At 34.4% G+C, this 17,886-nt stretch overlaps 2 protein-coding genes and 1 pseudogene across 3 annotated transcripts; 1 reads left to right on the top strand and 2 right to left on the bottom strand.

Annotated features, from left to right (window-relative positions):
* Positions 1–2,120: 2,120 nt before the first annotated feature.
* LOC114739576 (putative E3 ubiquitin-protein ligase XBAT31) lies at positions 2,121–5,566 on the top strand (annotated as a pseudogene).
* Positions 5,567–6,115: 549 nt separating this feature from the next.
* On the bottom strand, positions 6,116–10,414 carry LOC114739580 (uncharacterized protein At3g17950-like). 2 transcript variants are annotated; one of them, XM_028927663.1, is made up of 3 exons: positions 10,245–10,414; positions 9,937–10,101; positions 6,116–6,811 (listed from the first exon to the last, which is right to left on the bottom strand). In XM_028927663.1, the coding sequence occupies exons 1-3, from the start codon at positions 10,254–10,256 to the stop codon at positions 6,329–6,331; spliced, it is 660 nt and encodes a 219-aa protein (XP_028783496.1). In that variant the 5' UTR covers positions 10,257–10,414; the 3' UTR covers positions 6,116–6,328. The 2 variants fall into 2 exon arrangements, with proteins under 2 accessions (XP_028783496.1, XP_028783497.1); XM_028927664.1 differs by having other exon boundaries at positions 9,937–10,098.
* Positions 10,415–14,320: 3,906 nt separating this feature from the next.
* Positions 14,321–17,075, bottom strand: LOC114739574 (laccase-17-like). The gene is made up of 6 exons (XM_028927655.1): positions 16,958–17,075; positions 16,691–16,842; positions 16,224–16,468; positions 15,993–16,121; positions 14,898–15,857; positions 14,321–14,679 (listed from the first exon to the last, which is right to left on the bottom strand). Exons 1-6 carry the CDS (start codon positions 17,066–17,068, stop codon positions 14,549–14,551), a joined length of 1,728 nt encoding a protein of 575 aa, XP_028783488.1. The 5' UTR covers positions 17,069–17,075; the 3' UTR covers positions 14,321–14,548.
* Between the last annotated feature and the right edge of the window lie 811 nt (positions 17,076–17,886).

Here is a 17,886-nt window from a genome sequence, read left to right as displayed (position 1 = left end):
ATGATTAGGGGTGAAAAATGACCCAAACATGGAACTAATTTGCGATCCCCAGAATGAGTACTGAGGTACAATATCTTACATTTGATTGGACCTTTAAAGGTAAAGCACATAGCACTATTTTTGTGCATGCGGCCTGAGTAGTGCCAAATTAAGACAAAACTGGTTTTTCAATTTTTCTTTCCAAAAAGTTGGGATAGCAATTTGATATAAATATATTTATTTATCTTAACTTTTAGCAATTCATGTTGTTTATCTGCTATGAATAGTGTAACTACTTTGTATAACACAACCCACACTAGTGTTAGGTGGTCAAACTATTTATAGAAAACTTGGCTTATTTCTCAACTATATATAATAATAAACAATAACATGTCACAATTATTATGGCTAAAATATATATTTGATCCTTTAACTTCATACAAGGTTTCAATTTGGTTCTTTAAACTTAAAAAACATACACTTGGTTCTTTAACCCTATCATTAGGCTTTAATTATACTTTTTTTGTAACAATCATGGATGTTTTGAAAATTAAACTTAATATATTAGCATTTAAGAATATTTTATCAATATTTAAGATTTTGATGTCACCATTTTTTTAAAAAAAGTTTAGGATTAAAAATATAGTTTTTAAAGTTAAAGAACCAAATTAAAACCTTTTATAGAGTTAAAAGACTAAATGTGTATTTTAGCCCTAATTATTATTCATAAGTTAGTACTCCCTTCGCTCCATTTTATAAGATCCCAATTGTTGTTGTGTGAACATTTATTGTGTTTTTACGATTTTTATCCCTGATTAGTTTTATATATTATATTAATTAAAATGTTGATAACTTGGTATATCACATTCCCTTTCATAATTTCTCTCTCTCCTTGCCTCTTATAAATAAGGATATGTTTAAAAAAAGTTTATTTCTTACCTGTTATTTATTTTTAATTAATTTTAATTGTTTTCTTAAATGACGTAGTTCGGTTATCAGGCTTTTATGAAAAAGACCAGTTAGGGGTATTTTTGCCACTGAGCTTTTTACATGCAGAACAGTACATGGGGTCTACGTCTCTAGGAGTTTGGTACACTGAAAAAAGCACTTAAAAAAGTATTTTTTTTATAAGTTGAGATAAAACTTTTTTTTACATATTCATATTATACTTAATAAAATTATTTCTAAAAACCTAATCGAAACACCTCCACCTAATCAACACATAGCCTCTGTTAGAGGCTGAAGAATTTTTTGCATTATTGCTTATAGTTGATGGATAAAATCACACCATACTTAGGATGATCGCAATTACTATCTCTGATCTTTAATATAAAAGTTCATTTGACTTTTATTTTGATCATAAATATAAAACTTAAATATACTTTTATTTCTCATATTTATTTATTTTTTTAACATAATCATTATAACAATAGTAGTTCTAACCAATATACTATATTAGCAAAAATATTTTAGAAAAGACAACACTTATTTATTACAAATAACTAACTTAGCTAATTTTTTTGATTGACTCAAATTAGTCAACTAGTTTTTATATTTAGGACCCGAGGTAATATTTGCATAATGGTTTGTGAGTATTTTTACATCTTAAAAACTAAATTATAGAATTTTCAAAACTAAATCTTCTCACAGTGTTCAACGGATTATGCACCACAAACAATAATAATTTGACCAACATTTAGTCCAATAAACATGAGGCATAAACAATTGACTATTATTTGGTGACAAATAATTTAACTATGTTTGTTTTTACCATAATTGAAGACCGCAGGGGGAGCTATCTGTATTAAATACATCTCTCTTTTTTTCCGAAAAACGCGTTGGAAAACAAAAGGAACGCATAGCTGTCTTTGAAAATTCATTGAATTGGCCTAAAAGAGACCTTACATCAGGGTCAGTGGATAAATTATTAAATAAATCTGTTAGATATAATAAGCTTACCAAAGATTCTGATAAAATTATTCTTATTTTCCGGCAAAATATCTACCATATGCCCCGATATTAATTATTGAATTGAAATTTAAACATTTATAATTTATAATTCACGTGAAAGTATGAACATAATCTGAACTTGGCTCCAATACGTGCTGGGTCAGCCTGCCCGAAATCTCGGCGGGCAGGTCCAAATTCCGAGGTCCCTCCATTTGCTTAGATAACTGGCTCAAGCTCCTCTCCCGCCTTGGCTTCAAGGACTGTAAGGTCGTCCGACGCCACTACTACGACCACCGCCACCTCTGCCGTGGAAGGTGGCGCGTGTGCCTGTAGCTCGGCAACTCTTGCTTCCTGTGTTGGCGATTACTGACGACGGAAGGAGAGGTAATCGATTATGGGTCAGGGGCTGAGTTGCGGGCAACACCATGAAAATGCTCTGTTTGCTGCTGTTGCGGGCGGAGCCTTGGAGGTAGTTGAAGCTATGATAGAGGAAGACCCTGCAGTTCTTGAAGAGACTTCCGGTCATGCTAAGCTTTCCCCTCTCCATGCAGCTGCCGCCAGCGGTCGGATCGAGGTTGTTTCTTGCTCTTACCCCTTAATCTTTTCTATTTTTCTCAGATTTTAATGGCGTTCTTTGTATTTGGTGGCTTTTTGTGGGTTTGGTCCATGAAGCCCGGTACCTGGTGAATGGAGTTGAATTGTGTCTGAAATGTGTCCGATGCGACACTTGGTTGTATTTGCGCAACTTATATTTTGCAGCTACTTCTTTGGTTTTCATCATGGTGGGTGTTTTGATCTTGGCCAGGTACTTTCCATGTTATTGGACCGTTCTGTTAATGTCGACATCCTCAATCGCTATAAACAGGTGCATCTCTTATCTCTGATGCTTTCAATTGAACTGAAAATACTGTCTTTCTAGCTGAAATACTGTCTTTTCTAGCTCATATCTTGCTTCCTTCTTCCTCTATTTGTCTTCAATTGCTTATTCGTTTTTTTTTTCTGGGGCATAGACACCGTTGATTTTGGCCGTGATGCATGGAAACACTAGTTGTGCGGAAAAGCTTATTCAAGCCGGAGCTAATGTATGTTATACTCGATTGTTTTTCAGTTTGAATCTTATGGATTTATTGTAGTTGCGTTGATTCTTACGGATTTACGGATGGCTTGTATTGTTTCAGATATTGATGTTTGATTCTTTACGTGGTCGAACCTGCCTTCACCATGCCGCTTATTATGGCCACATAGATTGCCTTAAGGCTATTCTTTCTGCTGCCCGTTCCTCACCAATTGCAAACTCATGGTTAGGTTCTTTTTGATGTCTTCCAAGTAAAATGCTTTGACCATCCTGCATTTAGCCGTAAATGCACCTATGCTGAATCCATTTTCAGAATTATGCTCAGTACAGTGCTTAACATAAGTATTGACTGAGGCATAGATCAGTCAAAGGCTAGATTCATTGGTTATCTGCCTAAAAACTTCGATTTATTGTAATCAACTTGTTAGAGTTTCAAAAATTGTTAATTAAGGGTACTTTAGGCATAGACAATTGTTAATTGTAATAAAGGGTAGCTCTATTTTTTGATCAGGGGGTTTGCAAGATTTGTTAACATAAGAGATAGAAATGGCGCCACTCCACTGCATCTTGCAGCCCGTCAAAGACAGCCTGAATGTCTTCGTGCTCTTTTAGACAATGGGGCTCTTGTTTGTTCATCACCTGGTGGATATGGGTATTTCTCTTTGAAGTTATATCAGTTTGTCGTGAATAAATATTATTGATATTTCATTGAGATTGATCAAAGTATAATCTGCAGTTATGCAGGGAGCACACCACTTCATTTGGCTGCTCGTAGTGGTTCTTTGGATTGTGTTCGAATCTTGCTTGCTTGGGGAGCTGATAGGCTTCAACTAGATTCCTCTGGGTAAGTAAAGATTTATTTCATTGGTCAATGTTATAGTAATAATAGGCATATTTCAGTTACATTCGTATTGTACCATTCATGTAATTGTGTGACTTCCTCATACTTTAATTAATGTATATCGCAAATGGCACTTGAAGCTAGTAAAAATCTTCTCATTTATTGGATTTTACCAAATAAGGTCTTACTTTGTTCAATCCTTTCCTGTCCTTGGCTCCATTCTTGCTCTTCCTGGATTCCTTAATCACTAAAAGCAAATCAATTAATAGCTGGCTTAAAATCTTATTACAAATGAACCTCTGCAGGAGAATACCGTTCACAGTTGCCTTGAAGCACAAGCATAAGGCATGTGCTGTCCTGCTGGACCCTTCATCAGCAGCACCACTTGTTTGGCCATCCCCATTGAAGTTCATCAGTGAGCTCAATGAGGAAGCAAAAGCCTTACTGGAAAAGGCCTTGATGGAAGCAACAGGGAGAGGGAAAAGACCCTACTGAAGGAGGGAGACATTCCCTCATCCTCCTTGCATTCTGATGGTGAAGATGATGATATTGACTCTGAGGTGTAACATTATTTTCTGACCGCTTAAGACCTTTCAATTTAATCTACTTGATTTGGTTGAAGATTGTGCTTCAGTATATGTGGTAAAATATGTTCTTCTTGGTCATTCATATTGCGATTGCTTGTAATTAGTCCAACAGATTTAATTTGCCTCACTTGGTTTTCTTTTGCATATTCTTCTTGCTTCTACCTTTGTCAAAGACTTCAGTGGGTATCATTGCTTCCTATGTAACGACAGAAAATTTCTCCTTACCTCATGCATGCTTGATGGGGATGCACTCAGCTTGCAGTATCCTTCTAACTGAATTAGGTGTATAAATGCATGTGCTTAGTCTAGTGTTTTATTGTAGTACGACCAGAACTTCAACTAAAAGATAGTAAGGGTGTTTTTTATTTTTTAGTGAAAAATAATGAGTTTCTCTATTTGATTTTATTTCTGCTCATTTAGGCCAGCAGCAGTCTCGAATTATGTTGTATATGCTTTGACCAAGTATGCACAATTGAGGTCAGACCATGTGGTCATCAAATGTGTGCTCATTGCACCCTAGCATTATGCTGTCACAAGAAGCTCGATCCAGGAGCTGCTTGCTCTACGGGACCAGCATGCCCTTTTTGCCGAGGAGCTATCCATGAATTAATTGTTGCTCAGATCAAGATCAGGCTAGCAGTGATGCAGAAGTTGAGTCTAGTCCCACGGCAAAGCCCAGGAGATCAAGAATATCAAATTTCAGTGAAGGAAGCAGCAGCTTCAAGGGTTTGTCAGCTATGGGTTCATTCGGGAGGATTGGAGGTCGCAACTCAGGAAAGATTGCTGAAAAGTAATGAGGCAATTATTGAGTCTTGCTGCAGTTCTTTACTTCCGAGCCAGTCAGGAAACTGATATAATGGTGATTTTACCCATCCTTGGAATAGCTACCTATATGGATATAGTATTTGAGGTCAATTTTTTTGTTTTTTGTTTGGGTAACAGAGTGAAGGATCGCAAGATCGTGAGCGACAATAGGTGGCTTAAATTCTTAAATCCCTGTTTGAGGTTTTGTAATCTGCTTCTCAGTTGATTGGACTTGGAGATCAAGACCTTTATGTTTGCTATCAAATATCAAATATAGTATTTCATGAGATAAAGGTACTTCTCTTTGATGCTTGATTATGATTATATCAATGGTTGAGGTGCAAATTTATTCGAAAATTTAAAATTATAGCAATTTTACCTCCTAGCGTTAGAAATATTAATGGTTAATATCATTATTTTAACGATCAAAATTAATTTTTTAACAGTAGGGGGCAAAAAAAACTTCTAGATACCCCACGCTCTTGAATTTAAACTTTCAAGGTAAATTTATATCATAACATTTATATTAATATGCACACTCGATCAAGTTTTACTCATTTATCACCTTTCTCTAGATAGAAAGGGTTTTATGTTTATTGAATTATTTATAATCATATCTCTAAGGAGTGCCACACGCTTGCAATGGAAAAGGTTAAAATATGTTGTTTTGACCAAACAAGGAAATAATTCATAATAATTAAATGATTATTATGAAGTTCTGCAATTGAAAACCTAATGGTGAAAGCTTCCTGATACAATTATTAATACCTTTCTTTTAAAATAAATTAATAAATAAAATCTTCTTTGGGTAATAGAAGTGTATTTGTCCCATTTTATGAGATAAGATTACACACATTAAAACAAAAGGCAAACAACTCAACCTCTCACTAATTCAAGTCTTTCATATCAACATCCTCCTGGTTGAAGTGGACACTAGTTCACGTAATTATGTGACTAGTAAACAGAAGATGCCAAAAGATACAAGAGATTCTTCCAAAACAACTGAAAAACTCCAGACCTGGGAAGTGGGAATGAAAGAAACTTGAAATCAACGAGCCACCAATAAGAAAAAAAGCTATCACTTAATTGGACTCATCCACACAAACAAGGGAAAACTACCAGTCCTCCATATCCATTACTTTGTCCCAGTAATGCTCTGTCTGGCTCTCTCCCACCCTCTTCTCCCTCCATTGCAGCACACTCAGGAGCAGCAACTTGATCCCCAAGAAACAACGAGTTTGAGTCTCTAACTGGAGAGAAGTCATTAACCCCATAAGGGTAAGAGAATGTTCTGTTTCTCCAAGTGCCCGCATTTGCAGCCCTCCTCTCTTGTTGAAGGTAGTGACCAAGAGAGGGAACATTGTCGCCGTTCATGGCGACGGCATCGGTGGTTAGCCTCGAACAGAGTGAGAACAACCATGGCTTCAGCTTGTGGCTCTTCTTGTTGTTGTCCCTCAAGGGTTCCACCATTCTTCCCCTTGTGGATCTTCTTGAGAGTTCAAAGATGCTTGAAATACCAATGAGGCTCCCAAGTGTGTTATTACTGCTCTTGCCATGGAAGAATGATCCAGTGGACTGTCACGAGAAATCAAGGCAAAAAATCATCTCAATGGAGGATAATTTTATCATAGTATTTTTTGGCGTCGTTAACCCAATCATTCATAATTCAGATTATGTTTGGTTGGACAAAGATTTTTAAGAGAATCATAAAAAGTACAAGTACAACAGAATGCAAATCATGTTTGGTATAACCACCAAGAAAAGATATTTCTAATAGAATATTTTAATAGAGTGACAGGAATAAAAGAACGGCACGAAAATTACCAAAATGACCCTAAATGGAAAAATGTTAAAAACCCTTTAATTAATTTCGTTATTTCATCACTTGTCTAGGTGAACAATTCTATTCCATCCTAACCTCATGGTAACAATCAAAGTCCATTATACTAATCAACAGCCTCATCAAATAATAGTAGGTGTTATAGGGTTAATTATTTTTTTTGGGGGTGAAATATAGGGTTAATTAATTTGTGTTATGTCATGAGAATATATTTTAGACACATTAATTAAATAATACTACCTTCGATCTTTAATATAGAAGCTTATTTGACTTTTATTTTGATCCTACATATAAAACCCCAATCCATTGTGTCTCATATTTATTTTTTTCCCAAAATAGTCTTTGTAATAATGATAATTCTAGCCAATATACCTGATTAGTAAGGATATTTTAGGAAAGACAGTACCTATTTGTTACAAATAACTAACTTAACTAATTTTTTTAATCTACTCAAATTAGTCAACTAACTCTTAGATTAAGGACCGGAAGCACCTATTACAATCTAATTAAACATAATTTCTAAATTCTAAAACTAAGAATCCAAAAGTTAAAGCTAAGTTTGGAAAGGGGTAGCAGCAGGACATGGGGTGGACCCCATGAAAGGCAGGTAATGACCATAAAGGGAACAAAAGAAACTGAAAGAGCCAAAAGAAAGATGGAGGCTTTACTATTTGATGGGGCTTCTTCATTTCGTTCTTTCCCTTTCTTATTTACTTCTCATTTGGACTCTTTCCAAAGTAGAAGATGATTCTTCTTCCTCACCCAAATTAATGGAAAAGTCACAAAAGTGCTTAGTCAAAAGTCATGGTCCGACCCACCTATCATTAGTCTAGTACTGTAATCTCATAAATCTTAGACCAGTTCAAACCTATTATATGGTAAAACTATAAAAAGAAAATCTTTTACATGTGAACAATATCTCAATTCTTCTTCTAATTAATACTCCTCATGTCCCTAATATAGAATCTAATTGTTAAGTTGGTTTTGGTTCTAAATATAAGACCTATTTCTCATATTTATCAATTTTCTCTAAATTACCCCTATAGATATTCCCTCAATCATAATCAAGTAGAAGAGAAAGAGAGGGTATTAAGAAACATAATTATGGTATTTTAGGAAAAACATGTCGCATTTCTTATAATGAACTAACTTACCTAACTTCATTAATATAATCCAATTAGTTAAATGGGTCTTATATTAAGAACCAGAGGAGTATTTGTTTTGGACGATAAATTATCTTCTAATTATTCCTTCTAATCTTAAAAATAGGATCTTAATTTAATTTTTCTTTTAAATAATTCTCTTCCTAAACTATTATTATTGCATATGTTAAAAGAAGCCAGATTTCCATCAACATCCACCACAAATGGTTAAATAGGCATTTTAGAAATCTCAACACAATTTTTTTACAAATAATCATCTTAATTAATTTCAATAATCTTCATAAAGTAGTTATTTAAATTTTATATTTAGAATTAAGGAGAGAATTATTATTTTTGCCTTGTCCTCCCAAAAGTGCGTGATGCCTAATTGCCAGCTCCTACATGCTCTATGCTTCAATTTGGTCTAGTCAACCTTGGGATAAATTAAAATAGTTAATTAGACGACAAAATGAGTGGACATAGTATTAGTATGGAGCGCCTCGGTTCCCCCCTCATCATTACATGTTTGATTTAAGCAAACCAAAACAATTACATTATATACCTATGCAATGCTGACGGATTTTGTGCAAACACACACACATATATAATATGTGACAATTTTACAAAAATAAAAACTTATAAAGGGAAAACGGGACAACATGACCACATTCTATCAGTTTTATATAAACTAAATAGTGACATGTGCTTTGTATAAAAGTTAGAATGTGCTATGTTTTTTTTCTTAAAGCATAGGTATCTTCTTATTGGAGATAATTTTATTCAAAGCATTATCGAGTACTAAATGTGGACATTTCTTCCAGCAGTTATTCGAACCTTAGTTCGTCACGTTGTAAGAGATTAGCCTATTCTTTGCTATACTAGTTTTGTTTTATCTGTGGATGATGATCTGATTTTCTATAAAAATTTTATATTATGTACATACGTACATTGAAGAAAGTGGCCCAACCGAACCAATCTACTTAGGCCCAATCTTAAGCCCGAACCGAATTAATTAACTACACAATGCCAAAAGTCGATCTAGATGTATTTTTATTTTAAGAAAATTAGGAAAAAGTCTCTGATGAATTTGTTTTATAAGAAGGACCTAAATTAGTACTAATTACACTAAATAAAAAAATTAGAGTTCCAGTACTCCTTGTGGACAAAATTTTCATCTTACCAATAAAGTTTTTAATGGCAGATTTTTCCAATTTTTCCTTTTATTTTTTATGAGATGTATGGATTTACTATTTATAAAAAGAAAAAAAAATACATATTAAGATTTTGTTTGAGACTGCATGCTGGACAATATACGAAACAGAGGGAGAAAGAGACATGGACCCAGATTCTGTCTTCTTGTTAGGGACATGTGGTCTCTTCATGATAATTGACATTGACATTGAGAAGTCATATTTCGAATGAACTTCTTCAGGATGTTTTGTTCCACTAAACTTTCAAATAAATGTCATAAAATTTTGATGAAACCTTGTTTCAATTAGTCAGAAACAGAGTCATTATCTTTAAAACATCCAAAAATAAAGGCCAAAGCTGAGGTGCTCTGTTTCTATGATGTCTTTATAAATAATATTTACCATGCAGGAAAGACAGACAGAAGATTAAAATGGAGGCATCGTCATCTTTGTGGTCAAAAAGGGAAAAGGATTAAAATAAGAAGGAAAGAAGAAATGATTAATAAAGACAAAGAGAAAATGAGGAACCTGGGTATCAAGATCTGAAGAAGAATCCCTGGAAGCAGAGGAAAGAGAAGGAGTGAGGAGAGTGGTGAAGGAGGCAGAGCCTGAGAAATCTGCATTATCATGACTCCTCACTAACCCTATATTTGGATTCAATAACCTCAGCCCCAATGGCCACCCTTGTTGCTGCTTCACAATCACATTAATCCACACAAGAACTATAATCAATAAAGTGATACAATCACATAAAGCTTTTCTTCAACACCAACCCAACTGATTCTGCATATTATTTTCACAGCAACCCAGAAGAAAGAAAGAAAGAAAACTGGTACCTGTTGAGGCATATGAATAGTGTGTTTGATGGAAGAAAGCAAGAAATGGATGTGAAGGTGAAGGGTATAGAAATGAAGTGACTTGTCACAGAGAAGAGAAGAGATGGTACAGAAGAGAGAAAAGACGAAAAGGGAAAGGAGTGAGAAAATGAGTACAGAAACAGAACAGGGGAAGAAGCAGGGGAAGTGAGAGAATAATGGCGTGAGAAGAGCAGATTTAGTTTTATAAAGGCATCTCTCCAGAGACAGTGTCAGACATTGAGACCATTGCACTTTGCTTGAACCTTGAACCCTCTTCTCTTTTTATTTATTATTATTACTATTAAAACTATATCCTTAAATGAAGTATTGATTTACTGATTTTTATTCTCATATACATATATTAAAAATTTAATTAGACTTGAATTTCTCATATATCATACGGAGTTTGAAAAAATATGCTGCACTCTGCACTGGATGTACTCTGTGAATGGTTTTTTTTTCCTGGTATACTTTTACTTTATACATTGATAATTACTTAAAGACTAAATTTATATAACTAATTTTGTAAGAATGTTTCTTGTGCTAATATTTAAAAAGTTGAATGATAAATTGCACCACAATAGTCTGATTTGTTGAATGTGTTTATTTTATATGTATAATGATACATTGTCAGAAGGCATGGATCTATGAATGAATTTGTCTGATTTAGATAGAAAGTATTTGGATAGAATCAAAATCATAATTTTAAAAGTGATTTTACGATATATAAAATAAATATGAGGAGGAGTTTATCTCAATTTACAAAAAATATTTTTAAAAAGTACTTTTTTTTTATACCCTAACACCCCCTTAAAATCAATTGAGGTAGCCCTGGAAGTGATGCCCTAAGAAAACTTTATAAAATTAGGTAACCACTAACTGTATTTTTGTTTTGTGTCATTTATCAACTAACCAATGAAAAACATTTTATAATCTTAGACTAAAGAAAGAATTTGATGTTCGAACTATCATGTGATGGAAGGAATAGCTTTAAAAAATTTTAAATATATAAATTATAAAGTGTAAAACCTAAAAACAAAATGATTTATATTTTTCCAAGAGATTTAATTTTTTTTGTCAAAAAGTATCAATTGCCATTACTTTTAAAAACATAATAAAGAAGTGTCAAGTTGCTAAGGGACCTTAAATCCCAATAAAGTGTGGCTAATTGCTACTTCCTCACAACTTAATTATAACAAGTTACATCACCTAAAAGTATATTAATTCATAATATTTGGAATTCACTTTTCACTCCTTAATTTTACAATTGAATAGATAAAAAAGCTATTTTCACTTAATAGAATAACTTAATAATTTCTTTGAATAAATGTATTATCTTCCATTTTTGGTTATTTTAAAGAGTATCGATTGTCATTATCTTCTTGATAAATGAAACTAAGTTTAATTAATGGGGAAAATTTTTTAAAGTTTCAGATTCCAAGGCCTGAGGGGAGCATTAACTTTTCCTTTTAGGTCCACAAGCATCCATCACGCCCGTCATAATCCTGTTTAAGCATTATGAACTCTAGCCCGCTCTGGGTTCGACTAATACTTTTTTTAAAAAAAATTTTGTGTTAGGCATAGATATCTTTTCGGAGGTAATTTTAGTCCAGACACTCTTAGATTTCTTTGGGATTATTTCTACATAAGTTAAGATAAAACTGTTCTCACATGCGTATTTTATATTTTGTAAATTACTATTAAAAAACTGCTTTTGAAGACTTCAATCACTTGTCCACAAACAACTCTCCAAACAGGAATTTGAACATTAGTTCATCACGTAGTGTGCTTCATTAGTTGAGTTGGCTGTTTTCAATTAATTTTAATTTCTTATATTTATAAAATATAAATGTAATATTCTGCTGGCAAAAAAAATGTAATATTCAAAATTTAAAAAAGATATGTTATTAGTAATATATTCAGCTCTGTTCCATCTTTATTTTCTGCTTATGGGAATAGAAATATATGATTATATGAGCAGACCTAACTTTGTCATAAGCATGTTTAGCTTAAATAAATAGCCCCTCGAGCACACTTTTTGAGAACTGATTGCCATTTTTTTTTTAAGTCTAAAATGCGGATTTGGATTCTCTCTGCTTTTTCTCCCATCCTCTCCCTCTCCACTACCCTTTTTTTCCCTTCACAATTATTGGATCAAAATTTCAATGGTCCAGATTTAACATCTTATAAAATAATATTATTAAAAATAAGTAAATAAATTTAAACTGTTAAAATCTGATATAAATAGTTAACAACTGTAATAAAAGAAGTTGAAAAAAATTTGCTCTGTAATAACAGTCTGTAGATATGAGCTGTTCAAATTAGATTTTAACAGTTTAAATTTATTTATCTATTTTTATAATTATATTTATTTTTATAAAATGTTGTAAAATATTAAATCTGGATCATTAAAGTTTTGATCTAATGGTTGTAAAGGGCCAAAAAAAAGTAGTGGAGGGGAAGAGGATGGGAGGAGAAGTGGACAGAATCCAAATCCCCAAAATGCTGTCTCATGCATTGTACATATGTGTCTTAAACCAATACGTTTGTAATATGAAAGCTTTTTTTTTCCGTTTTTTTTTAAGGTTACGAGTTTAATTATGCGTGTTATTATCTCATGTTATTAGCTTGCATTTATAGGCAAAGAATAATTAAAAGCTAATATAACTAGATAAAGCAAAGCAAGCTACTGTTCAGCAAAAAATATAACTGAGTTTCTAAAAACAATATAATTATTAATGCCAAGACATCATATAATTTTTTATTAATATAAATTTAGTATTATTTATAAATAAGATTTTATAATTAAAATTGGAGGTAATATTAACTTATCGCCAGGCTTTGCATGCAAATGTCCAATCTGATGAGAGATGTTGTGGGTGTCATAGTAAAAAGACATGAAAGGAATGTTTCTGTCATCTCAAAAGATGCGAAACCCATTTGAATTACCTCTTCCCAAGTACACAATGAGATGTCATGTCTCACTGTAAATTAGATACCTTCACTGGGAAATTTATTGATTCAATTGCGTTAAATGTATTTTACATTTTTACTCAGAGTGTAAAATGAGACAGTAGTGCTCAACTTACTATCTTTATTGTGCATTAATTAACTTTTAAAAGCGTCTCCAGCCCCATGGGTGTGTGAGTGTGTTAGTGTGTATAAATAGGATATTCGGGCTGTTTAAGTACCACCCGCGTTAGGTGATTTTCCCTTCAGTCTCTAGTCCCAAAAAAAAAAACACTTTTAAAGGCACTGATAGGAAAGATATATCGGACAATATAGAACTCTATAAAAAACGATGGATAAAGAGCAAGAACAAAGAAAATGCTCAATAAGAAAAAGTACGTGATAAATTATTTGTAAAATGGCTCTGTTGCGTCCCATATCACTTGTAAAACAAATTTCTAGAATTATGAAACCAATATGAGGTGCAGAGGAATAATTTATTGTATTTTTCAAATCACCTGTTGGCCCAGTAGTATGGGGGTGTGCGTGGGTGTGTGTGACGCGGGTTCGATCCCGCTCCCTTGTAACTCAAAAAAAAAAACTAAGAGACGTTGAAGTTGAACAGATTGTTTGAATTGGCCTAATAGAATTAACTAGGAGGAAAATAAAGAATGAGTGCGGGCTAATAATTTCATATTAATTCCAGCCACTCCATAATACTACTTTCGATTCTATTTATAAGAATTAGTTGACAAATTTGAGGAGATTAAGAAAATAAGTTAAGTTAGTTATTGGTCATAAATAGATGTTGTCTTTCTTAAAATATCCTTGCTAATCAAGTGTATTGGTTAGAACTATCATTACTAGAAAGACTACATTAAAAAAAATATATAAATATAAGAGATAAAGTGGATTGGGATCTTATATTTAGAACCAAAATAAAAGTTAAACGAGGTTTTATATTAAAGACCGGAGGTAGTATTCAATAAAGTTATTGAATGAGATTTTTTGAATAATGACATGTCCAAAGATTTAGTTATATATAAAACACAATAGTATCATGTGATTCTTCAATTGTGTGAATGTCAAATTTTATGATGTCAAGAAGAAAGAATACTCATTAATTAAAATGGAAGAATGTTACAATTTCGCAGAAATCAACACTTTTGGTAGTTAAATATAGAGGCATCAAACGATCAATGCCTCTTCTTTCGACCAAACACTTAAAAAAAAAAAAAAAACCAAGATGCAATCAATCACTCGCCAAAAGAATGCCATAAGAGGCAACAAAAGCCGGTTCAAAGAAAGGAAGGGTCGCAATTTCAAGCGAGAGTTTAACACTTGGGAAGATCCGATGGTGGTGGAAGCAGTTTTTGATTGGGAAGCTTTCCGTCCAAAACAAGCCACGCCATTTTCAGACCCCAGCTTGTGTGAACTTCCAGGTGACAATGCATGAACCATACCCCTGCACAAAATCGTTCTTCATTAGCACCAATCAGGTGTCTAAGACAAGACTTGTACACTGGCTGTTTGTTCATTTGTCAGAACTAGTGGAACATTTAAACATTAACTTGTGTTTAATTACTTGTCTAATCGAAACTGAAATCTGAATTTACTATTGTGGTTATAGAAAAAATTAGCTTGCTTTGTTATGAAGTATTAGGAAACACAAATCTTGCTAACCTGGGTTATCTGCTAGGAAACGAATGGCAACCCATCCACCAGAGGGGACGCCCACTGTGTTCCTCTCAACAGGATCAACAAGATTGAAATTTGCAGGGTCCTTATTTGGATCGAAGTTGCCAAAACCTTGGCCAACAACGAAGAAGTTAAAGCCATGCAAGTGGAGAGGATGGCTTTCAGCACCTAGTATACTTGTGTCCTGCATGATAAGCTCCACGCTAGTGTTGAAAGGAAGAACAACCAACTTTGTCCCATTGCTCACCATGCTGTTGTTTGGTGGGGTGCCTGTGTAGTTGAATGGAATCAAGGGGCTACTTGGAAAGTCAGGGGAGGAAACTTCGTTGGATTGCCCAAGGTAGTGGGCTTGAAGAAGAGCGGTGGTTGGGAGAGTGAAAGATACATTATTGACTGAAGCTGCAAACATTGTTCCATTGGGTCCCTGACATGTTTGATTGTTCTGACAAGGATTTGTACCAAGGCCTACAGTGAAGAAAAAGTGCTTGTCCACTTTTTGTGGAACATTAGCAGGAAACTGAGCATTTGCAAGGCTTCGGAGTTTGTTGGTGAAATTGGTTGCAAAGGAAGTGTCGTTAAGGGCAGGGAGGAGTGGTTTGAAGAGTGGAAGCTTCTTCAAGTGAAGAGATTTTGATGGGGATTCATATTCCAGGATACCAGCGACAGTTGAGTTATCAAAAGTGCCAAGGCCTGTCACATATGGTCTGGCAGTCATAAGGAATGTGGCTTTGGGGTAATGAGATTTGGTTTTAAGAAGAACATTTGTAGTTTGTCCTGGGGTAATGAGAATAGTGTTAGTCTCAAACGGTTTAACATATACTGCATCCGCTTCAACAACTGTGAGGGTGTGATTCGCAATGCTGAAGAAGAGCTCATCATTTAGTGCTGCGTTGATCAAACGAAGAAGGTATGTTCTTCCAGGCTTCACCTTCAGCTTGAATGTATCTGCCAAAACCAATAATTAATGTAGAATGAAAACATTGCAACTGCAATCTTATTACCTTGCATCATCTTGGGAATTTGGCCACTAGTAATATTCGGTATCATACAGAAGAACATCTTAGCACTTGAGGCCGATACCTTTAGCAGAGCAGTTATATAACGGCCCTGGAAATCCATTGATAGTGTAAGCATCAGATACATTCGGTCCTCCACCAGTTTGTATGGCCTGGGCTATGACTGCCTCAGGATCAGCATTCCACCATTCTCCTGAAAAGTTGAATGCACATCAGATTAGGTTACTAGGATATGAATGTTATCAAACAAGGAAACCCAAACTGTCAGTAGAAGAAGACATCACTATTTCATTACCAAAGATGATGGGAGCTTCCTTATAGGGTTTGGTGAAAGGATATGGAACACCACGCTTGGGAAGGATGACGATAGGACCATAGACAGTTGATCTTAACCATGAAATATGAGCATGCCAAAAGAGAGTGCCTCTCTGGCCAACAATGGTGTAATTGTAGACATAACTTTGTCCAGTTTGGATGGGACACTGTGTCACATATGCTGGTCCATCTGCCCACCCTGTTCGAAGTTGTCGAATCCCATGCCTATTTGAAAGATAACCATATTTTTGATATATAATTAAGGATTTTTTTTTTCAATATCATAAGGAGAATCCTAGGTAGAAGCAGTCTTAAAAACAACATAAACAAAGCCAAATGTGAAAAGATATTTAAACATGTGAGAGATGAGTCCTATTGAAACTGTGCAGACTAGGTCAACCAAAGAGTTTTTCCTTCAAGTTTTTTAAAAACAAAAATTTTCCCTACCAATGGATGGTGATGTTGTTCTGTACATGGTTAACCACTTTGATGACAAGACGATCACCCTCCCTTGCTACAATCCGAGGTCCTGGAAACTGACCATTGACCGTGACCATGCTCTTGGTGTGGCATAGTCGTGTTACATTTTGGTACTTGATCTGCATTACAAAGTCAAGCCCAAAACAGAGGAGTAAGAATGTGGAATGCTAAAGATACAAAAACGAAATATAATTTAGCTTCAAGATAAGAGCATCAAGTCCTTAGGACAAGTACTTCAAAATGGTAATGCCTTGTAACTCCCCCTTGTGCTACAGAAGGGAAAATAATCACTGAGAAAAGGAAGAGTGCCGGGAATGCAAATGATGGAAAAGGAAGAACACCCATTTGCTCTCTGTTCTTTGAGAAGCTAATGATTGCTTTAAGAGAGCTGGAGAGAGCAAAGTGTTCCTTTGTAAACTGTGGATGCAAAAGAGACCGTGGGTCGGCAATAAATAGAGGAACGAGATCAGTAGTTTGAGTAGGTGATGCAATATATCCACATGTTTCAAAGAGAAGCTAAGCTCTAGAAGAGCTACAATTGCTGTATTTTAACGGGATGAGTTGTTTGAACAACTTTAGATTGGTGTCCAAGACAATCAATTTCTTTTGATCTCCTTCCTGTTCAAGTGAAATCCTCGTAATATTGCTTGTCTGAGACACTGTTCTTAGAAAACCCATGTTACCAGCTGTTTTGTTACACTTCTTAGTGCATGCAAAGTGACATAACCTGGTCTACAGGTGAAAAGAACTTGTTGATTTACTATGGGAATGTAAGGCAGAACAGGTTTACTATATAGACCACCTAAAAATTCATGTCTATTGATGATCAGTTTAATTTACAGATGAAAACTTAACCTAAGATTATGCCTATTGATGATGTTAAATATCTAAGCTTGGCTTACGTAAGAACTTATGGAATTTATCTTTACTGCAGCTTGTTATCTGGGTTTAAATCCACAGGACATGAAGCTTCAGAATCAGAAGTGAAGCTTGAAAAACCAAATCTCACTGGTCAGAAGTAGCTGTCTCAACCGAAGTTCTTGGTGGCAAAGGAATATAATAATGTTGAAGGACGTGAGAGAGGGTTTCTATATGGCCTCTCAATGTCAAGAAGTCCCTTTGAGAGGTGGAAACAACGTCTCTTTTCCATAATTTTTTATATT

Source organism: Neltuma alba, unplaced genomic scaffold (genome assembly GCF_004799145.2).
Source record: "Neltuma alba isolate B1F8T4 unplaced genomic scaffold, ASM479914v2 tig00002863_pilon, whole genome shotgun sequence".
Lineage (NCBI taxonomy): Eukaryota > Viridiplantae > Streptophyta > Magnoliopsida > Fabales > Fabaceae > Neltuma > Neltuma alba.
Note: the sequence above shows the minus strand (reverse complement) of the source record. Positions and strands in the feature narration are given on the sequence as shown.